This window comes from Diadema setosum, chromosome 14 (genome assembly GCF_964275005.1).
Source record: "Diadema setosum chromosome 14, eeDiaSeto1, whole genome shotgun sequence".
Classification (NCBI taxonomy): domain Eukaryota; kingdom Metazoa; phylum Echinodermata; class Echinoidea; order Diadematoida; family Diadematidae; genus Diadema; species Diadema setosum.
The window spans coordinates 14,063,879-14,088,643 of NC_092698.1; the positions used below are offsets into that span (position 1 = coordinate 14,063,879).

Consider the following 24,765-nt stretch of genomic DNA (forward strand, 5'->3'; position numbering starts at 1 on the left):
CTCTCTCATCATACACTGTATGAAGTCATATCAGCAAAATTTACAAATTTGAAATTCTTTGTACAGCTGGCAGCATAAACGCCCGTTCAAATGCATGACAGCAGGTAGCATGAAGCATGACGAACAATCCTATACAGCATGTAAATATCATGCAATTAAACTGTAGCTTCGTGTATGTAAAATTTCATAAATTCATTGTCAATATGAGTAAAATCTTCAGGGGTCAACTGAATTTGATTTCAATTCTCTTTAAACAGAAGCCGACAATCTTGCACTCTACAAGCACCATTATCCCCCCCCCCCCCTAAAGTGTGCAGCATATCTTTTTCAGGTCAAATACAGTATGACAAAGCATGCCACTTCTTTAATATCTAAAATATATCCTCTCTCACCAAAAGACAGAAATAACATATACTGTACTTCCACACAGAGAAAACAAGGAGCATCCTCTTTTTGGCTCTGTTACTGGAGACAGTGCGTCAACACACATTTGTACAAATTGACGCCTAAATGTATGCCCTTGGTCCGTGGAGAGTTACTGTAATTTCAACTGATTTTTTTTTTTTTTTTTTTCATCACAGACTTGCAAAATGCCTGGCAGGAAGCAATGTACACATGACTGCCTTTCAAAAAAGAAAAAAAAAAAGGAATTTTATAAATATGGCCTACAAACATGTACAATTGTAGATGCAATTGATTTACCCAAAAGAAAATGTTAAAAAAAATGTCCTTAACGTACTGTGTCTGGCATACAAACACAATGTACAATTACGTGGTACATTTAGGTTCATTCAACTTCTTTATTGCATTACCCACTACTCAATGCTCTCATTCACAATATTTGTACATGTACTCGTATGCATACAAGTACACTGTAATGATTACTGTTCATAATACACCGTGCAATTGGATGTCATTACAATACATGTACATATTGCATGAGATGTAACAATTGTATCAATATCAAATGTATATTCAACTGTACACTTTTTCCCATTTTTTTTTCTCTAGGACAAGGTCTGAACACTCCCACAATGTGAAATATGCTTCTGCTCCACATCTCTTCCACTTTACATACTTTTCAGCATTTTATATTTGAACTCAAAACCCAACAAATTAGACAGTCAACTTATATCAAGATTAGTACGCTTGTAATTTAACTAGCTTGTGTCACTTATTTTGTCAATGTTATGATACAAATAACATTTGACTGTGTAGATTACTATTTCCTTTAGTGTACATGCTTGACAGACAGGTCATCAATGTGCAAGCATACTCATGTGATTCATTGTGACATTTTCGTAACAACTGTCTCAGATTACACTGGTTTTCAAGGTACAATACAGCATGGTGATAGTACACAAAATACTTTGTGAGACAAAGCATGTATCAAAGCGCATGTACATTTGAAGTAACCTGTTTTTAACTTTTTTTTCTTTTTTCTTTTTTCCACATATGATTCTGTTCTTGTCACACTCATGTCATGCTCCCCCTCCCCCTATGTATGAAACATGGATTTTGTGAGTGAGTGTGTGTGTGTCCAGCATTTTATCAAAATGAGTTTTACTCACTGTAAACATTCCAGATGACACAAATACTTATTTTTTGCCGCTAGCAAAACATTGATCACAGCACTACATAATTCATAGCGGATAACTGACTACTTTTTTTTTTCCAGTCTACGACATGTTCCATATTGAAAGTAATATGCTTGATTGTGTGCCCTATACTGTAGCGATGTTTAAAGGCCCAGCAGAAGTTCTACAGTGTAGTTGTACTCCTATACCTTATAGCCTTTTTTTTTTCCATACATTTTACTTATCTCTCATCATATGAATGCATACAGTACCATTATCAAACAGTTGTACATGAACAAGTTTCTGACACCTGTGCCATTACAATGTACTTGCCAAAATGCAATGGCATTGTATTTCCATATAAAAATAAGAATTTCTTCAGATGTTGAATCAAATTCAATACAAATTTCCAGAAATTTCTAAGATTAGAGGGTGGGCGTTCTACACACATACAGATGTATATGTACTGTACTAGCATACGATCATGAGCATGTGATTGTACAATGATTGTAATAGCCATTCTCATACACTATAACGTTGTGTGATAATGACACTCACCAGTACACATATCTAACCATCTGTATCATCTATTGTCACGCTCAATTGATGCTGAAACAGTAATTTAATGCTTGCCTTGATATCTCAATGGTCTTCCAGCATGCCCTGCACTTGTGCAGATATCCCATCTTGCCAATTTTCAACTTGCCGCGCAAAATGACAAGAAATTTCATTCCATTCCTTGCAATCGAAGGGCAAATCTAGAGCATTTGTGCGACATTCTGGGAATTGACATGCAAAAATTTGAGCAAACATCGTTCATTTACCATGTATACACCATGTACTATATACAAGTGTACAATAGGGTTTAATTGTTCTATGTAAACCACACAGCGAAGCTAGCAGCAATATATTCACAAGGACATCAGATCACATTTTACAAATATTACACCATACATGTACCAATGAATCTAGACTTCTTTCAAACTACACGGTTGTACATATTTGTATCATGTACTTACGATATCCATCACTCAGGGTGCTACAAACTCACTTGTCCAAAGCAACTACTGGAGTTTGTAACAACATATTGTCTGGAATGTGCAATATTAAACTTCACCTACGTGTACAGTACGCACTTCTTATGGTGAAATCACAGTATTGTACCCTTATCCAAACGGCCAAGAAATCAGGGGAAGTATTTTTCTCTGCAAATCCAAGCAACTACAGCTGTGTACAGCGTACTGTACATGTATGCAATATTACCTTAGTTTTATACCAGATACATTTGTACTTCAATCAGAAATATCCCAGGGAAAAGTAAATGTATTTGCACACTCATGCACACACACACACATATCCACAGACACTGGAATACACACTTTGCATGTCAAAACTCAAGTGATCTGGATTTGCACAGAAGACTCCAATGCCACTGCCAGCAGGTCTACTGTGACTGCAAACAGCATGCATTTTAGAGCATATGGTTCATTTTCCCCCCTCATATGTTGCTCCTAAAGAGAGTAGATCTTTGGCACGCAACTGCTACAACTAAGTCCATCTTACTCTTACTATACTTACATTGTACATGATCAAATCCAACAATATTCTACAATAAGAGCGATTCCACACACGGCAAAATGAACCACTGCCGATCACTCACAGAAATCAGGATGATAAAAGCATCGGACACCGCTATTCCATCACCAACATCATCTCGATTTTTGGTGCCCTCTCCCCCTCCATCCTATAGTGTGTACTCTGTGACTCATTCATAGGGACGATGACTTGGGCATGCATCATCCACAACTTCTCCCTCCTGGCATCAGCATGATGGTGGAGGGAAAAAAAGTCTGTGCAGAAAATATCAAACAGTAGTATCCCACTGTTCCGGACAATTTTTTTTTTTCTTTTTTTCCAAAATCAATAATGAAAACCGGAGGCATCATATCATGGTTCAATATGTTTGTTCAGGTTTATTCAGGTGTTTCTTCACTGTCAAAATGCTATGGGCATCCATTGAGCGAGGGGCAAAAGGTTACAAAAGAGGTTCATACACACAAAATTCAATGTATAAACCTCTTTTTATCACAGGAACCTACTTGTAGATATCTATCTAAATATGTGTAATACAATTGTATGCATGATACAGAAACTGTACTTTAAATACTCGAGGGGAGGGGTGATAAATCATACAACATTATATGAATACAATATATGTTTTAATTCTTTAATTCTTGTATGACATACATGTATGCAGTCACTTTCAATTCTCTCTATCGCATTTAACTTACTACAAAAACCCAAACGGCAGCCGCGCTATTACATTTCTACGTGTATAACAATGAGTCGGCGCTACAGCACCATTTCTATTTTGATCATACACAAATGGAGTACTACACTACACTGTACAGTGTACTGTACAGATGTACATTGTATCTCGAAACTAAAATAGTTTTGTAGGTTTTCTTTAAAGATATAGGAGAGATTTAAATTAGGAAAATCATATGAAAAAGGTGTCACAGCAGAGGGAAATGTCTCCTGAAACAGATTATGACTTATACCCCTTTCAGGTAATCGTGGATGCTGATAATAGGAGCACAAGTCGTAAAATTTCGATTACATGAACGGGAGAGGAGTAGAAAAGTGCGCATTATTTTTATGCTGCTATTATGCGCATAATTGCAGCATGAGGAGTAGATCGAGAATACATGAACGCGTTTTACGACTTATCCGCACTAACATTCCACAGTTCGGTCAAAGGTCACTCGATTTCCCGCACAACCGCTGATTGCTGAGCTTGAGCGCGCGAGAGGTGTGCATACACGTGAGGATATTCACCGGAAACATTACGTCATTATAGAGGCGTGCGCAGTAACCATGACAAATAACTCGCACAAATAACTCGCACCATTATATGAACGGGTGCTCGTAAAAGTAGTGCGCACTTCATGGGATATATGAACGCGATTTTGACTACTTCATCCGCATTATTTGGATGCGGATAATTGAACCGCGATTACCTGAAAGGGGTAGTACATGTATTACAAGATATTCGTGCCATTGAGAAATCGCAAGTTAAAACTGATCAATTCACTTTACCGATTTTTGCCCAGAACAGACGTCTTTTTCAAACCCTAAATTACATCACGCAAGGAACCAAACCCTAAACGAGTGCAGCGGTACATTGATGCAGTCATTTATAGAGCACATATTCCTGGGTGAGCAGATGCAATATCTGCGCTGTGTTTCTTCGCATCGGCTTTCTCGGCTGAACCATTAAAACGTCCAATTCTCACCTCATATTGTACAATAAGACTTTGAGTTTGATGACAGAATTAATTGAGTGATGACAGTGACAATGACATTGATAGCGCCAGCGGCGAAGTCAGGCAGGTAGAGGAAGAAAGGGCGAGGCGGTGACATAGAGCAGGGTGATTAGATTTTTTTATTTTGTTTTCAGGTTCATGTTGACATCTGCGCGCATCACAAGCAGCGCGCGTACGGCTTCAAATGTTGCACATGGGTGCATGAGATCACCTCATTCATTTGCATGTTGCGTACGGCCAACACATGGACCTGACCGCTAGCAACTAATCGTGTACATTTATTTATGCGATCCATCAAATTTACAGTGAATGTTCTAAACTACAATATGTTCACATGTTCTGGTTAACCACATTTTTTAGTCTAACTCTTGCATAAATTTTACATTACATAATTGCCACCAATACTCTTTACATAGCAATAATTGAAGCTACGTTTGTACAATACAATCTTTACAACAAGGTCATTACAATCCTCAGGAATGAAGGGAGGAAAGTCTGGCTTTCAACAAGAAATTTTTTTCTCCAATATTAAATTCCTCCATGTTTCTGCATAATTGCTTTCAGAGTAAAAACTTGTTTACTTTTTTTTTTCTGAAGTGCCAGATGCAAGAAGATTATGATTTGTGTATTTATACAACATACAAACATACTGTACACTGGTACATGTAAGTGCAATACAATGTATAAAATGTATAGTCAGTCATATTTTGGAAATCAAGTAATTTATTGCATATTATGAACTTGCATGTTTGCTTGATGAGTCAGTGCGAACAAGTCCCCTACATCATCACAGAACAGTCTCCTTAGAAAGACAAAACACTGATAAATGACATCAGTAAAACTGTGTGCAATGCACTGTAATGTCAATACACACTGGGGCAGATGACTCACACCTAATCAATATTATTATTTGACCTGAAAAATCAAATTGAATCATTCTGGATTTTGCCTTGATATCAAGATGCCTGTTTAATTCAGCATCATGCATTAATTGAATAGGGATCTATGCAGAACATATCAAAATATGTATTTAAAACAATACTGTACGTACATTTGTACAGTAAAATCAGGGGTCGCACTTAACTTTTTTTAACAAGCCAGGCGGACTACTTAGAATCAATTTTGACACTGTGACACTGAAGCAATATTTTGGCTAGCCAGACGGACTAGTAACTTCAGAATTTTACGATTTTTAGCTAGTCCGACGTGATTTCGGGTGGCCGATGGCCAACGGACCATCGCCAATTTCGAACCCTGAAAATCGTAAATTAAATACAAACATGCAATCAACAATTTCGACATCTTGCAATCTGAATGTGTTGTCACCGATCAGCATGAGAATACCTCTGATTTTGGCTTTTGCTTTGAGCAAACCTGTCACATGAAATTCTACATGCATAGTTCCATTAATTGTAAATTTAGTAGTCTTGCCGGATCTATTGTCATCTAATTGCACCTCATTTTGTCTCCTCTACAATACCAAGTTTTGTTGCTCAAGTTGAACTAATTTTGAGAGCATGGAGATTTGGCAGTGAGGATAGCACAGCAAAAAAAAAAAAAAAAGGTCAACAACTGACTAAATTCTGTTTCAACTCTCAGTTACATCTTGTCTTGATGATGCTTCCGGTATGTGCCAACTGCCAGACACTGACAAAAAAAAAAGTATGAAAAACTAGAAAAGCACTGTGAGAGCGTAGATCTCTGCCAAGCAGCTCATTTCCACCACTGATCTTGTTCTTCAATAGAGATCAGTGATTTCCACTCATACGTATGCATGCTGAAAATCACCAAATTTTCCAATATACATGTAAGAAGCCTTTTGTTACGTCATCAACTTCCAGCTGTGCGGCGCGCCATCACCCTAGCAGAAACTAGAGCACACACTAAGTGCGCGTGTGAAAACCTAAAAAAGAAAATAAAAATGTGCAGCTTGAACTCCCAAGTTCACTAATATCAACTAGAAGTATCATTTAAGGTGATTAATAGAATAATACCCCCACTCCCGTAGCCCAGATTCCTATGAAAAAGAATTGAACCTGGGTTTGATAAAAGGTTATGACTATGTGTGTGTGTGTGTGTGTGTGTGTGTGTGTGTATGTGTCTGTCTGTCTGTCTGGACAGACATACATGTGTGTAGTACCTTGTGAGTACCTGGTGAGTTTGACTGCTTCACATTTGTGGAAGTACATTGTAGTTCACTCTACACGATTTGAAGAAAATATGCAGTTACCATGGCAACACATTGTCAGGTACAAACACAAAGAGTGTCTTGCATTCACTACACCTATTTATAGGCCCTACATACTGAATTTGAAATAAATTGCCTAAACACTGTAGAAGTACATGTAGTTCGCTCCACAAGGTTTTGGGGACATTGGTTACCATGGCAACACTTTCTCCGACAAACACAAAAAACATGTCTTACCCATCTACAGTGTACACCTCAATGTCATTATGTACACCAAATTTGAGTGCAATTGCTTCAAAATTGTGGAAGCAGTTCACATCACAAGATTTTCAAGAAAATAAACTGTTACCATGGCAATGCCTTTTTGGGTACAAACACAAAGTGTGTCTTGCATAACTACACCTGTAGATCACTATACATACCAAATAGACCGGTTTACTAATGATATGCATAATGACGTCAACCCCACGCGACCTTAGTGATTGTAATTATGTCGGGCAAGCGAAGTACACTGTAAGCGAGGACGCGCAAGCCACATTGGTTTTGCATTCACGCATAACGCGTGTATTGTCTACGATCGTTACTCACTGCGGATAATCTACAACTTTTGTTTCCTATAATCTTGCTTTGTGATGGCGTCAGCTTCAAGTTCTAGCCAAAGTTCGAGCAAGCCATGGAAGAATTGGACAGTTAAGGAATTAACTGAGTATTTGAGGGATAGAGGTGTGAGCACAAGCGGCTACAAGGAGAAACTCATCAAACTTGCAACTGCCGTAGCCGATTTGGATTTGCTCATCGATCCCGACCTCTACCGGGTGGACACTGGCCGGTTACTGCAGGAGAAGCTCGTTCGGGTAGGCTGCTTGTTCTCCGATCTTACCAAGCTCGCTGGGTTTACATCCAACTTTGAGAGTATTCCAGATTTTGGACTCAAACGTGTTCAACTACCTGATCATCAATCGGGCCGACTACGACCGGAAAAAGATAAAGGGATACAAGTCATTCGAGGACTACTCTCTTTTCGCGGATGGGAATGTTTCAAGCCTGAAGTTCAATGAGGTTTCGGACACGAGCCCTGTTTGTGTTTTCCTTGGTGAGGTTAGGCCGACGCAAAAGGGCCGGACATACCTCAACAAACCAACGTACCAGACCTGGGTCGTGATGAATAAGTCAACGGGGGAAATAAATGTTGCCTACTGTGAAGGTCAGGGAGGGTAGGTCTATCATTGTTTTTGTTTTTACAGTAGGTCTATCCTACGTCTAGATCTACTCTAGATCTAGTCTATCTCGGGCTAGGCCCCTAACTGTTATTGTTAATAGAAAAATGGGTCAAAATCGTCATTCTATTTCATGAAGTCTAATCAGTCTGAGTCTAACTTTAAAAAATCCTTTGAAAATATCGATTATGAGAGATTCGTTGTCTACACCCCCCCAAAAAAAAAAGTTCTGAGAGGTTTAGATTTTACAATCAATCATAATGCTTAAACTCATTGAAGTATGAAGTGAGGCGGTCATACTGTTGTATGTTCTGTAGCAGCAGTGTCTTCCACCCATTTTCAGAAACTACTGAGGACAAAATTGAAACCAAAATTTAACAAAATCGAAACTATAGTCCAAATTGCGTTTGATCACAGCAGAATTATCCCTCATCTAAGACTGGGAATTGATTTAGAGCCACACGAAATGCCAGGAGGTAAAGTTGAAGTTGATGCATCGCACACACGTACACAACATACACGTAAGTCTACATGTGGGGACGTGTCGGGGACGGCTGCAGCAGCCGACGTTGCAGGCTTGTATCCTTTGTTTGCCCGAGGTTGCAGCCGTGTGCAAAATTATTAAGATCTGTGCACATATTAGTTAAATTTGATTACTCAAATACTGTGGAAGTAGTTCACTCCACGTGGTTTTGGGAAAATTGTGATTACCATGGCAACACTTTCTCCGACAACCACAAAAAACATGTCTTGCACATCTACATCTCAATGTTATCATGTACACCAAATTTGAGTTCAATTGCTTCAAAATTGTGGAAGTAGTTCACTCCACAAATTTTTTAAAGGAAAATATGCCATTACCATGGCAACGCCTTGTCGGGTACAAACACAACGTGTGTCTTGCATAACTACACCTATAGATCATTATACTGTACATGCCATATTTGAAATAAACTGCTCAAATACTGTGGAAGCAGTTTACTCCACAAGGCTTTGGAAAAATTGTGGTTACCATGGCAATGCTTTCTCCGACAAACACAAAAAGCATGTCTTGCACATCTACACCTCAATGTCATCATGTACCGTAACCCAAGTTTCATCAAAATTGCTTCAAAACTGTAGAAGGAGAGTTCGCGACGCAAGATTTGCAACGGACCACCCGACCGCCCACCCAACCAGCCAACCACACACTGATTCCTATATACCCCCTTTAAAGGAGAAGTCCGGACGATTATGAATAAATTTCACCATAATATACATAAATCAAGGACCATAATGACTAAGTTTCATTGAAAAATACCCTCCCAACTCGTCACAATCGATTTTTTAGCATCACTAATTTTGAATCGTAACTGTTCAATTTCTGTACGCTGGCGAGAAAGATCATGTGACGGCATGACGTATTAGCATCACATTGCTTTTTGTTTGGAGCGTCAGCTGGCTCGGGGAGCCCTGCTTGAGCAACGGCGACACGGGCTGAGCAAGCGGTAGCGTTTCCGCGTGGTTCTGGTCACGCAGCGGATGCGCGCAACATGATCTATTGCTTCACTTCGAAAATGCCGATGTGTGAGCGTTTGGGTGTTCTAATAAACCGGGTGATGGCCAGAAGAAGAGTTTTTTTTGCCATTCCGAACCCAGAAAATGAGCGGGAAAGGTGTGCAAGATGGCTCTCCAATATTTTAATTGACAAGTTTGTCGTCAAAACTTACAAATACTACTCGATGCAGCCTAGTCATACTCCCCATCAGCGGTGTAACTGCAACCAGCAGCCCCATACGCATAGCGTAATGGGGCTGCGCACTGTAGCATTCAGGATCATGATAAGGTAGTATCGCGGCTAAAGATCAACTTAAAATCGAAAAATTTCTTCAATTTGAAGACTTACCAGTGAAGTTGAAGTATTGACAACAGGCTTCGAGCAACGCTTGGTTCTGCCAATAGTCCCTTTCTGTTCGAATTAATGACTTAATGTGACTCGGTCGAGAGGAACCTGGGAGAGCTACACTGAATTATTGACGGCCAGCGCATAACCGGAGATGTGTGCGCACAGAGATGTCTCTTTGCGTGTGCGCCTGTGCTGGCCGTCAATAATTCAGTGTAGCTCTCCAAGGTTCCTCTCGACCGAGTCACATTAAGTCATCAATTTGCGGTAGTATGATGAAGCTGCCGCTGGCGTTTCTACCGCGGATCAAGTTATACTGTCGTAATTTACCACCGTCAGACATACTCAACAGTCTCGGACAACAAGAGAGGCAATAATTCTGAAATTGACAGACTGATTTCAGATTGTTTACACTCAGAAGTTGAAAAAAAAAAAAAATGATCGCGGATTGTGATAGCATTTGGCAGCAGCAGACGTAAATGTATGCCTGATCACTCTGATGACAACAATAGCCAATGAATTGTAAATGATGGGGTGGACACTAATAAGTACGGCAGTATTACAATACATATAATATTTCAATAAAATGAAAATGTTATAACATTGCAACTATTTTACATTAATCTTTGGCGGATTTTATATAGATATATACCTAAGATCATTTGAATAAAGGAGTACAGCATTTGGCAACAGCGCTCCGAAAACAGTGTACGGACTCTTGCGGTAGCGCCAACTAGGCAGACCTCAGCAGGCATGCAGATACCGCGCTGCAGTCAGCAGTGCAATGGGAGATCGATGCGTAGCTGGGCTGCGCTCGCGGTGCTCCGCTGAGGAGAGTGAGTCTGTGACGTCACGCGCAATGCATACTGGGACAGATAGTACGAAGGGCTGCTCGTGACGGATTCGAACATGAAGAATTACCTTATTTTTCAAAAAATCATAGTAAATGTATCTGATGGTCTTTTCTCGTCGGGAAAAGGGTAATAGGTTCATGAAATATTGTTCTTTACACGGGAAACGGCTGATAATCGTCCGGACTTCCCCTTTAATATACACTTCGTGTATGCGGGGTGTAAAAATCCTTCATAAAATCCACAAATAAATCCCCGGATCACTACCAAAATTTAATCATCTGTTTCCTGTGTCATTCTCAACTTTCCCTGTAAGTTTCATCAAAATCTATTCACTACTTTTTGAGTATTTTGCAAACAGACAAACTAACAAACACCAATGAAAACATAACCTCCTTTGGCGAAACTGAAAGTAAGTGTAGGAACCTCAAAATACATGTAAGTAGGCATGTACCCTGGAGTGGAAGTGCGGCACTGAGAAGCAACCATTCAAGGATATCATACATGTGAATCTACTTTGTATTTGTTGCAAGCGGGTGGAGTGGTGAGTACTTGAGTCTTACACATGTGTATACCATAGAAAATGCAGAGTCTGATTCCTTTCTGCATTTTGCCTGGCGACACGGTCCTTTCTATAATTTTCCTGTAAAACGGAAGATATACAAGTACATAATATACATTTGTATAAGCCCTATATGTATGTACATGTACATTGTACATATGTACACACGTAGTATACGTGTGACAACACTGACCATACACACAAGTAATACATACAGTAATCTTGACCCATAACAATAACTACATGTAACATGCCTGCTTTCAATACAGCTGTACAGCTGTATGATTGCATGCACCCAGGTGAAGTACCCACCTGCCATGACCTTCACCATCCAATGCACTGTACGTTGTAATTATACTGTGCATGTACACTGTAAGTATTTTACTTTACCACAAATGTAATTAATCTAATTACCCACCTAATACTGTGATTAGTGATTGTTACACAACAAAGACACACTAAAAAAAAAAAAAAAAAAAAAAATCACATTACTGCACATATCTTTCCACAAAGCATGTTACATTGAAGGTCAATTTTTAATCTACTGGTAATGCTAATGAAAGATTTTTTTTTTTTGTCTCTTCTTTTGGACAAAAGGTGTTATAAAACAAGAGACTAGAAATGTCACTATTGCAACTGGTATGCCTCGGCCATATTGCATTATTCTCCCAATACTTGAAATTTACTGATCTGTTGTGTCCAAATATAGAACAACTGTATCTTTGGGCCACACTTCCCATCATTACAGCATCTAAGCCTGAAACAGCATGGTCTGTGTAATTTCTCAGAGAAACAAAATATCTTCTTATTGTAATCAAATAAGATACATAAGATAAGATACACATTTTCCTCAGATATTACAAAACTCGACACACTTCACAGCACATTATTGCTCTTAGTCCCTGGAACCAAAGCCCCGAATTATACTCTAAAATCATTTGTCTCCCTATGGACACAGCTAGCCAAGGTGCAACCTGAGGGTGAACATATGATATTGAAATCACACTACAATAATGTTCACCAAATACCGCATGCCAAGGTAGTGGTAAAGCTTTCTCCACGCTCAGACTTCATTTGGTCCCTGGTCTGCCTGAGGGGCAATTTGAGAGCTATATTGAAACCTACCAGATTACGCCCACACAGCCTATGCCATGCATGCACAGGAAACACAAACATATAAAAAGAGTGGACAAGTAGACTTTACATACAACCTACAGTACTCTACACACAGTGCCATTGCATATAATGTATAGAAGCATAAAAGGCATTGAATGTAATAATGATAATGATTACAATAATAACTAGAGAGGCACTCTGACAGCGCAGACCTCTGCTAAGCAGCTGATTTCCAACAATGATCTTGTTTTTCCATAGAGATCAGTGATTTCCACCCATACATGTGCATGCTGAAAATTGCCTGATTTCCCAATATAGAAGCCTTATACATCATCAACTTCCAGCTGCGCAGTGAGCCTCGCCCTAGCAGAAACTAGAGCACGCACTTTAGTGCACATATGAAAACCTTTAAAATGTGCAGCTTGAACTCCCAAGTTCATTGACCCTTCCTGCCAAAATATCAAAAATCCTTCATAAAATCTAGACAAATTTCCTGATCACTACCAAAATTTAATCATCTGTTCCTTGTGTCATTCTCAACCTTTCCTGCAAGTTTCATCCAAATCCGTTCACAACTTTTTGAGTTATTTTGCACATGGACAAACAAACCAACAAACGGTAATGAAAACATGACCTCCTCCCTTGGTGGAGGCAATAACAACAACAACAACAACAACAACAACAACAACAACAACAACAATGATAATAACAACAACAACAACAATAATAATAATAATGAAAAAAATATATTGATATACATTGACACACAGCATTAATAGTGGAAATAATATAAACAAGACAGAAAGAGCATAAAGTGCAATGATAATGGAAGAAAAAGAAATCCAAGGAATGAAGAAGAAATCCAAGGAAAGAAGAAGGAAAGAAGGAAGGAATGGAGGCTGGGAAGAGCTGGGCTGCAGCAAATACTGGATCTTACCTTGTTTCTGGATGAGAATCTCATTCTCATTGGTCGGGTGGACGTACCAGAAGGTAAAGCAGCGGTCGTTCGACTCTGGGCAGTAGATGGTTTTGTTGTCTGCCTGGATGCTACCCATGACCTCATCCTGGCTCATGGGGTCATGTTGGTTTTCAGACGGATGGTAGGCACAATAGATGGCTTCTACACCTCCCATGCACATTCCTGAAACAGCAACATCAGTGATTGATACAATCATCACTTGGTTAAGCTAACAACTTGACATACACCATGCAGTCAAAGAGGTACATCAAGAGACATATTGCATAAGAAAAACTCAGTGTGAACCACAATTAAAGCACAGAAACATACTCCCCCCTCCTCCCCCACATTGTAAGTTCATCTCTCAAGCCTATGGTAACATTTCACTGTACAATTTGGGTATCATGTTGGAGCAACACTTAGTTTGATTACTGGTACTATGGCAGGAATTTATACATTTTCACAAATATGTAAACAACAACAATAAAGTGCTTTAGTGACACTACCCACTGACCTCTCACCATGTTAGACCGATCATCATTTCTTCCTTTGAAATGCACTGTAATTTATCATTGGACTTTACAAGCTAAGTGGCTGGGAAATGACTTCTTCTTTTTTCCTGCCAAAGTTTAAGTATTCTGCATCAATGAAACAAGTGATTTCTTGCACATCAAATCACACTCTTTGTGTTCTACATGTACAACAAACTGTACATGTACTTGCAGATGAGAGTCAATTGATAATACAACACACACAATTTTTGCAAATGCTTTATCTTTGACAAATAATCCCTATGAATGAAAACAAGTACCTTAAACTGACTAACCACAGAAGGAATCTAAACATACAATTCTTAAAGCCTCCTGCTCTAGAGTACACTGATTGAAACTGTTCCATACTACAGACTGCACTACAGATATTGCTTATGGACAAGTTTTATGCAGTATACACAGACACAAATACACACAGATACCCCGTTTATACTGCGAGCAGCTTTTCGAGCCGCCTCGAGGAGGTTCGAAAACCCGCTATGAAAAAGCGGGTTCTCGTCTGTTTATACTGCGCGAGAGAAAGCAGGCCCGAGCGGGTCTTAGCAGGGTCACTGCTTCCATTCCTATGGTAACCGAATTCCCCTCCGAAAACCGGCGCGCGCTTTCGTGGCATCACTTTCACGCGGAAACGTGACTGCTGAGCGCGAATTTATAACAACGTGGGTTCGCGATCCGGTGCAGTTGCTTGTTTACATTATGAGCACGCGATGACCTCCAGCGATAACTTCCGGGTCGGCAAAAAAGCGGCTTTTCGAACCCCCTCACGTTTATACTGCAGTCGAGCCTCCTCGAGCCGGCTATAGCGGGTTCTGAAACCTCCCCCCGTAGGAGGTTTCAGAACCCGAACGGACCCGACCCGACCGGATCGCCTTTTCTGAATTCTGTCTGTTTATACTGAGCTGAAAGCCTGCTCGAAGCGGCTACAGGGGGTTTCAGAACCCCCTTTTTCCTTAGTATAAATGGGGTAAGAGACAACTTCACAGTAAATTTCCTTCAATTCATCTCCCTCTACAAATGAAATTTGTATTAAGATTGCAACTGCTGATCTGTAATTTAACAAACATATGGACAAAACCCCCCTCTGATTATAATATTGAAATATTGCTTTCAACTTCACAGTAGAGCGTATTTAGGACCAAATGTATTACCATCTGTATCACAAGTTCAATAGGGACTCTTCTGCAATAGAATTGAAACAGTTACAATGCAGTGTACCCAGCAATGCATAATGCACGGCAATGTAGTCAGTGCACATACACCAATGAGTTGCAAGGTTTATTGACCCGAGATAACCTCACATCATTGTATCCTCGAAAGTTTGTTGAGGTCATCATGACCACATTTTACCAATAGAATGGGGAACAGTGTATTATTTCACATTCCTATCACATTCTTCTTTGTCGTAAAGTGGTCTGAATAATTTTCTGTTTAAAAAGTCAAAAAGTGCCGTTCTATGTTTGCTGCAATTCATAGAATCTTAACACTGGAGAAGAGTATATGGAAAAAGCATAAGCCAAGGATATTGGCAAACCTTCAGTGCATGCACATTTTCTGAGACAGTGCACGACAATGAAAGCATAATGCTCTTTAATACCATAGTAAAAATCTGAAGAACTTCTTCAATTCAGAAAAAAAAAGAAAACCCCAAAACACAGAATTCTTTGCTCCAGCATATCCCAGATTAGTTAATGAATTTTGTCCTCCAGATTACTCCAACTGCATACGTTGAAGCATAGTGTACAATATTGCCTTTGCTTTGAAAATAATCTACAGCGATACTGCCAGAGGAGATTTCCACAGAATGATATAACAAACATGATATCCAGAGGAGGGTATGACATCTTATACCCCTTTCATAAACTCATCCTCCTATTATCCGCATAAGAATAATGCGGACAATTCAATAAAAAATGCGTTCACAAACTCTGAAAATAATCTGCATTATTTTTACGAGCGCCCGTCCTCAAAAAGGCGGATAATCGTCATGGTGACTGCACACGTCCCTCCTGCGGGAAAGACAGGTGACGTTTGACCGCACCCCGGCAATTATCCGCATTATTTGGGTTTGCGTTCATAAACTCCAAATCTGGTCCCGATGCTGCTATTATGCGGATAATAGAAGGGTCGAAATAAAGCGCATTATTCTTTCCCCACTCCGATTTTACGACCAAATGTTGCGGATATTATCCGCATTATTGAGTTTATGAAAGGGGTATAAATCACATTCTTACCTGACAACAGAAGGCTCAGTGTTGCAGTGATCACCACCGTAGTATCCATGTCTTCTTTTATGTTTCACATACAAGCTGCACCTCCAATTCAAGTAGGCTACTGGTTGACATTCTAACCTTAGAAACTAAGGTGAATGATTCTGCTCATCTACCATCTCAGCCCCAAACAATTTTTATGGCATCTAGCAGAAGTATTAATCTAAGGGATGCAAAAGAAGAAGAAAACCACAAAGAAAGAAGATTATTGAACTGGTTACATGAAAAAAAAAAGAAAGAAAAAACAAAACATGGATGCTCAGTTCTACAGTTATATTTTCATGACACTAGAACAATGCAATATACTATACTGATGAGAAGGAAACTACACAGTGAACATTTCTAATACAGGGAATAATTTTCCTGGTATCATATCACAATTTGCTATGCATTTTTACACCACTGCTACACAAACTATCTTTTGTTTTGCAGTTTTCTTCCATAGAAGTGTACAGGATACCATTTAAAATATTGTTCACTGGCTGAGATTGCTAACCAATTGGAGTTGGAAAATTATTCCGTGCAATGCAAACTGTACTCACGCACAGTACAGTATTTGACTTGGAAATTCAAATCCACCGATTTTACCATTCTTGTTGACTGATTGTTATCCTTAAGCAAAGGAAGACAACATGGGTACACACAGGTAACAAACTTGGCTCTACATAGTGTGGGCATTTTTTGTTTGTACTACAGGTAATGCATACACGTTTGTTGGAAGTTTAATAGAAATTCAGATGTGATGTGTTTTGGTTTGCTCTACACAGCGCTCACATGAATACACATAACATTGCATATATGTGACCCGCTACAACAAAAGGATCCTAAAGTCGTTGACGGCTTCGCCAAGAAAAATTGAGTTTGAAGTCACATCATCAAAATTGGTCAAAACAATCAGATTTCTTTTTTGGCATAATTCAGTACTCTGATGTTTTGTCTATCATCTACCGAAATTTCGAAGCTAAATGATCAAAGGAAAAGCAAGAAATCAGCATTTTTCTGGGCCAGGATTTTTCAACTTTCAACGTAACAGAAACGTGTCCGAAGATTTGGTCTTAGCGCCGCAGCTAGACTCCGCCCCTAGCAACGAGGGGGTGATCTTACTGGTCAATGCGCGGCATCCTAATTACTGATTGCATAATCTTGCATGCATTGTTACTCTAGTGTATGGCGACATTTTCGCGTGTTGTTAAATTCGCGATCCAACTGTGATTCGCGAAATTCGTGAAAATTAAACCCTCGCGAAAATAACCACCTATACAGTACATCTCCAAAATGAATTTTAATCAAATCCCCCCCCCCCCTCCCCGACATGTAGCCAGCATTGTGCATATAAATGTGATGCAGCAGCAGCATAATACTGCCAAATCTAAAGTATCCTCCAGTACAGACACCTGGGGAAACAACATATTACTCAATCAAATAAATTGTCATTACACATGGCAGAGATATGAGATCAGCCATGACAGCAATCACTACCTTTCCAAATACAGACAGCAATACAAGTGTAGCTTTTTTCCAATTACTCGCATGAATTTCAATCAAATCGGTTGTCTGAAAGCATCAATATGGATGGCGACTTTTATATTGTTGTTCAAAACAAATGCACTCTTCACAAGAGATAGCAGCTTACTGTACATTGCCTGCATGATCTGAAACTGAAGTTTGCCATCTAACATTACAGGTGTATGCAGGGTTGCATTACGCTACGTACTGTATACACTGTATAAAGCTGTTATTTTGACATACGGATTTTTTTGCAAATGAGGTCACAGCATTTTCGCAAGATGTTGATTTCGCGAATTGAAACCAATGCTTATTGTAAATGCACTAATACCCTTGTACAAGCTGTTATTTTCGCGTACAGGTATTTTCGCAAATGAGCAGGTCATAGACATTTTCCTGAGATGTTGTTTTCGTGAATTGACACCAAGGCTAAATTGTCAATGCGCTATTACCCTAGCGCATGGCGACATTTTTGTGTGTTGTTAAATTCACAAAACTTAAAACCCTCGCGAATGTAACTGCTTATACAGTATCTTTCAAGTCATGACCGCCACTCAACGTGGGAGCTATACAACACGTGCTGTGGCACGTTGAAAGAAGCCAGTTGAAGAAGTTTAGAAATGCATAGGGTGTGTCTGCATTTGTCTTAGTCGTGTGCATTCTACCAACTGTATTTCTTACCCAACTTCATTTAACTTGCCATAAATCATTGCCTTTCATGTCGTTGCTAAAAACATCATCACTCTTCACAAGACTCCAGTCTGAAACTGAAGTTAGTCATCTAATATTACACAACATACAAATTAACCTGAAAATCAATACCTTTAGAGTCTACAATGAATATGGCAAATTGAAAGAAGTCTTTGAGAAGTGTGTGTGCATGTCTACCTCAGAATGTCTGTGTGTGTGTATCTTTGTAAGTTCGAGTGCATACCCAAGTGTATACCCTGAAGCACAAAATATTACACAAGGCTCACAAGCGTTGTTCAAGAGTATGGAGATCATAGTGGCTCATTTAGACACTCACATGCTCCCCAACTCACCATCTCAATGGATGCAAAAAAGCGTCTACGTACGTTCAAACCCACAACATCGCATCTTTCCTACCAGGGCAGCACGCGCTCCTTCACTCTGTGCAACGGCATTGCTGTCTGTGCCAGAGGTCAGCACAAGCAGTAAGAAGAATGAAAGAAAGTAAGAAAAAAGGAAAAGAAGAAGACAAGAGAAGAAAAGCAATAGGGAGATGGTGAGAGAGAGAGAGAGAAAGCCTACACCTCGTGAGCATGTAATGTGAAATTAACAAACTCAATGTAGGCTAAACAAAGAAAGTTGATCATTGTGTTGCATTCCTCTTTAGGGTACATGGGTATGTACTCTCAACACCTGGATCATAATTGCACCTGTCTCTCATATCTAAACTACTGGTAGTTCCTTGACTTCCTCCATAACCCTCTTATCTTCATCACTAACAGAGCAAATCCATTGCAATATATACAACACCTGCTTGCAGCAATTTGTACAGTTAATTCTAAACCGACTTTGAACTTGCAGTACGTAGTCTTATTACATACCATAATGGAATATGCCCCGAATTTGCTCATTCCAACAACATATACTTGTATGTACACTGTATTTAAGCTACCATATCATTTGTTGAATAGGGGCCTAGATGGTTCACTGAGAATTCTTTACAAATGACATTTTAATAGGGTTAGAGTTCTTTCGAAGTCCAAATTGTGTAAATTACAGCCCTAAAATACAACCCCTACCCTGGTCCCTTGGCCTTGCCAATTGCCCTACAGCCTTGGCCTTGTCCACAATAACCGGACAGCATGGTAATTTTAGACGCACACATCTCTGCATACAGATGACATTCAATATGCACAGGACTTCATAGACCAGCCTCACTGAGCGCTGTATAGGGGTCGAAATCGCCAAAAAATGCGACACAAAAATGTAGAAACACTACAAATTTCAAATTTCACCTCAGATTTACTAAGAAGATGTCAAACTATCACAAGGTTTTATCACATAAATTGTTCAAAATTTTCATGTTAGACCTTTTACTGTGCAAAACGAAATTTGAGCCTCATTTGCCAATTTTCTCTCTGTCGTCTGCTTGGTACAAATATGTATGGTGAATTGTGGGCATGAATTGAAATTCTGGTGCATGGACAAGATGTGAAAGACATTGATTATAATTTACATGCACTTGTATATTCCATTGTGAAAATTGTGTCCGGAATTAATGCAATTTTACACTGTGCTACAAAATAACTTTTTGTAACTGGTTAGAGGGGTTAACTTCAAGTCTATTTTCCAAAAATTGGAGGGGGAGGGGTGGAGTGAATAATTTAGACCCTAATGCAAGCCCCCCATGATTCGACTACAACGCCGTCCGTAACATGTTGTTAGAAACCTACATGTATGTGATTTTGCGCACGGTTGAACCTTAGCACGGGAGGTTGAACCTTGGTGCGGGTGCCGCAGGTCTACATAATTTGCGAAATTCGTAATTTTCAGGGCTTTGTGAATAACTATAAACATTAGTGTTATTTTTGGCAGAAATTTCATCCTCTGATATGAGTACAGAATTCAGAGCCACCAAAAAAATTATTAAAAAAAGCATCTGGCGACACGATCCATGCCCACTCTCCTACAGTTCCTTGTAGACGTTCTAAATATCAAGTAAAGTTTACATATAGTGGTCTAGAACTTAAGAAGTAGAACACAGTAGAAACAAGAGAAGCACTCTTGATAGTCTGAGAGCGCAGACCTCCGCCAAGCAGCTCATTTCTACCCACTTGTTCTTCCACAGAGATCAGTGATCGATTTCCACCCATACATGTACGTACTACCGTTACATTGTATGCATGCTGTAAGTCGCCCGATTTCCCAATATGGAAGCCTTTTGTTGCATCATCAATATCCAATTGCGTGGCGCACCTCACCCCAGCAGAAACTAGACGCACTCTAGTGCGCGTATGAAAACCTCAAAAATGCGCAGCTTGAACTCCCACGTTCATTGACCCTACCTGCCAAAATATCGAAAATCCTTTATAAAATCCACAAATCATGGATCACTACCAAAATTTAGGCAATCATGCACTTTGGGCCATAAAGTGCATGACTACCACAATTTAATCATCTGTTTCTTGTGTCATTCTCAATCTTTCCTGCAAGTTTCGGAAATTGTGCACTTTACGGCCCTATATTATCGGTACCTCATTCGCCGTACGCCATGGTGATATCCCATCAACCACCACGCACTGAGCAGCTGGCGAGCTTTTCTTGCTGTATGGAGTGCACTTTGACAAGTGATAAGGTCACTAAAAGCCCCCCTCACTCACTGCGCTTTGGTGAACTGCGGAGCTGACACATGGGATCGTGCTATCGTGTGCCTTTACTCTCCGCTGCAGGATTATCGAGCTTTACATTTATAATGTTTCATCGCAGAAAATTGCAATGATCATGACGAAAAGTATGAGAAAGTTGGCAGTAGTCTGCGATACAGTAGATTCCATTTTTGAACATCCTAGCTAGCCACAACAGTTACGTGAATATTTTTATTCCGATCCAACCCCATCACAAATCGCGCAAAAACCCAACCACACGGCGGGCGAGGCTTCTGTGTGTGTGTGTCCATGTATTGGCTGCCCTTAAATCGGTATACACAGTCCTGTCGCTGTACACAAGTGCGTGCTTGGTGCGTTGCACTGTATCTGGTTGGGCTAGTAGAATGGTAAACTGTGTAGACAATATGAACACTAACAGTAACTGATGAGTTGGGATAAGATTTGGGGGTTTTTTTATTATCATTTCACAGAATAATTTTGCCAAGGCCATGAGTGGACATACTGTAGAATGTCCTCTGCCATACATGTAGGTTAATTAATGATCCCCTGCTTAAGATGTTATGCAGCATTCTTTAAAATCATGATTGAAGGACGAAAGTTTACCACTCGTTGCTTTCCGTTGTGTGCCAACTATGCACAGCACCCTGTTTGTCTCTGCTCGCGCTTGATCACGCTGCGCCGCGCAGGGAAGGGCATTAGAGCAACCATGTGGCGTACCGTATAGTGCTTTCATCAAGCACACACACGTTGACACATACACACTGCATCCAAACACGAAATCTCACACACATGCACACAGTACAGTACCAGAAGACATGCTGTCAAACCCGCGGTGCCTGATAGGTCTACTCGATTTTCGCAAGCACTGCTCGATTAGGGTAAAATCTCGCACCGATAATATAGGGCCGTAGAGTGCACAATTGCTCGAGTTTCATCCAAATCCATTCACCACTTCAGAGTTTGAATCTATTTTGCACATGGACAAACAAACAAACCAACGGTAAAGCAAAGTGTCCAAGGTTCGACCTCCCGTGCCAAAATTCGACCACACGCAAAAGCATAGGTTTTAGATGTAGCGGGCAATCAAATTTTAGACGGCATTACGGTCGAATTATGGGCCGCTTGCTTTACAGAATAGACTCTAACCTCCTCCCTTAGCAGAGGTATTTCATAACGTCAATTTATAGTCGCCACTTGAGTGTATTTCCTATGCACTCCAAGGTTGGCGAACTAATGATAGGCACTGAATTACATTGTAGTTCGCCGCCCATAGCGCACCTCGTATTATGTGTTATACACACACTTCAATGTAGGATGCATTGTGCATCATCGCGTTTGAAAAACTTTGTTAATCTGCCACCTGAAATCCATTCGAAATCAAAAACATTCTTGCACTATGTTTTTTTCACCTGTAGTGTTACACATGAAACTCTGAAAGTACAAATTTGGATTACAATTATTTGTGTTTTTATGGAGGAAAAAGGTGAATTAGGAATGTCTTGAGAGCGATGAAAATATGTCGCCCCAGCTGATCTCCGATCGCAGCGCGTGTTACATGCGATGCGACTGTCTGGTGACTTTAGGTAGTGGCGACTTAGAACCCCTAGAACCTCTTGGTTCGTTATTAGCACTGACTGAGTAACTTGGGTTAGGCCTACACCACAAGTTTAAATTACAACTAGCCTAAAAGTAAAGTCTAACGTTCGTGTAGTTAGAGTAGAATTTATAAAATCTAGGGCGTCTATTTCTAGATTTTATTTCTAGTGCTAGCTGCATTGTCATGATAGTCGTACTGTACTCAACAGTACGACAATAAATGTAAATAATCATGATAATTTAGGGCCTAGGCCTACACCTAAAATCTATCTAAGGAACACTTTCTATAAACATGCCCAAAAAATTACAAAGGTGGACGGTGGTCTGTAACTGAACAGGAAGAAGAAGGAGAAGAGTGTAAATGTAGAGCTAGGGAAGGGTTCTAACAACCTAATTAAGCGTGAAGTGCAGAGCTGCAGTAATTTACAGTAGGCACCTAGAAAGTATAGACTCTAGGACGTGCAGTGACCGCAGCAGTGGTAGCTGAGTGACCAACGCAATTGCAATGCAAATGGTGACGGGAGACACTGAGCTTTTCAGGCAATTCACCATGACCGTGTTCACTAAGATTATTAAAATTTTAAGGCTAAGATTACCAACGGTAGCCACAAGACAGACAATCATGGAATAAGTTTACACGCATACATTAATCATTATGTAACAGCATCGATCAAGACAGTCACTCACCAATACTGAATGAGCCAAGGTAGTTGCTTGTTCTCGTAAACGCATCCGATAGTGCAGTGGTGTCACTGCATGCTCTGTGTGCGATGGCCTGGGTGAGTGGACGTGTGCTAGCGCGCGATGGCTACGGGACGAGCGACGAGTGTCTTGCAGTGTTATGTGGACCCATTTCATGTCAGGGGGTAAACAACGTAGGCCCTATCTGGCAGGCAATAAGCGTCAATGGCTCGGCGATAAACAACACGGCAGCGTAGTTTGTCAATGAGGTAGTTTCAGTCGGGGATTTCGGTCAAAGTTGCCAAACTAGTACTTCCTCATTTTAATTATTTAAGATATGATGTGTTAAGTTATGAGACAAATGATGTATCTAAAATAAATACAAATTAGGTCACATAAAAGAAAGTTAGAAAAAAATTATCATATTGCTTTTCTTTTATGCCAAATTATAACACTACAGAAAATTCTTTTCACTATAAAACTTCTTCTGTCGCCAGCTTGTCGAACGTTTCACGCACACAAGCCAAAAGGTGTGACTACGCGCCATAATATAATTCTATGAATCCACTTTATTTCCCATAAGTGCGTGTCTTCTAGTATGCGCTGTTCGTATGAGATAATCCTGATTAATTTTTCTATTCAGATACTAAAATCATGGGTTAATCTCAAGAGTTAATCTGTATTTTTGCTGCCTTCGCGTGTAATCGGTGCGGATAAATATTATGTCCGGTATGTGAGAACACGCAGAAAATGTAGTCTGCTACCTCTCGCGAACAATTTGGACTGTGCATTAAACTACGGGTTTCGAGGTTAAAATTAGATGATCATCGTCTCTAGAATACGGTTTCGAGGTCGAAATTAGATGATCATCGTCTCTAGAATGTGAACTAAGACGTGAAGGGAGCATCTATTGACACAGAACAAGATGAAATGTGCACATGTGCAGGAGCGCCGGGCGGATCTAGGAATTTCGTAAAGTGGGGGCGCCTTAAAAAAATTAAAGGGAGGGCGCACCCCCCATTTTTCTTTTTATTTCTTCTGTTTTAACAAAAATTAAAGGGGGGGGGGGGCGCGGCCGCTACACCCCGCGGGGATCCGCCACTGGTGTGTGTGTGTGTGTGTGTGTGTGTG

At 40.0% G+C, this 24,765-nt stretch overlaps 1 protein-coding gene across 1 annotated transcript in view; it reads right to left on the reverse strand.

Annotated features, from left to right (window-relative positions):
• Positions 1-16,629, reverse strand: part of LOC140237780 (uncharacterized) — a 34,068-nt gene extending 17,439 nt beyond the window's left edge. Inside the window, exons 1-2 of the mRNA XM_072317715.1 lie at positions 16,460-16,629; positions 13,657-13,860 (exon numbers count right to left, since the gene is read on the reverse strand). Coding sequence (XP_072173816.1) covers positions 13,657-13,860; positions 16,460-16,508 — 253 coding nt within the window. The 5' untranslated portion in view covers positions 16,509-16,629. The remainder of the gene's footprint in view (positions 1-13,656; positions 13,861-16,459) is intronic.
• Positions 16,630-24,765: the final 8,136 nt, after the last annotated feature.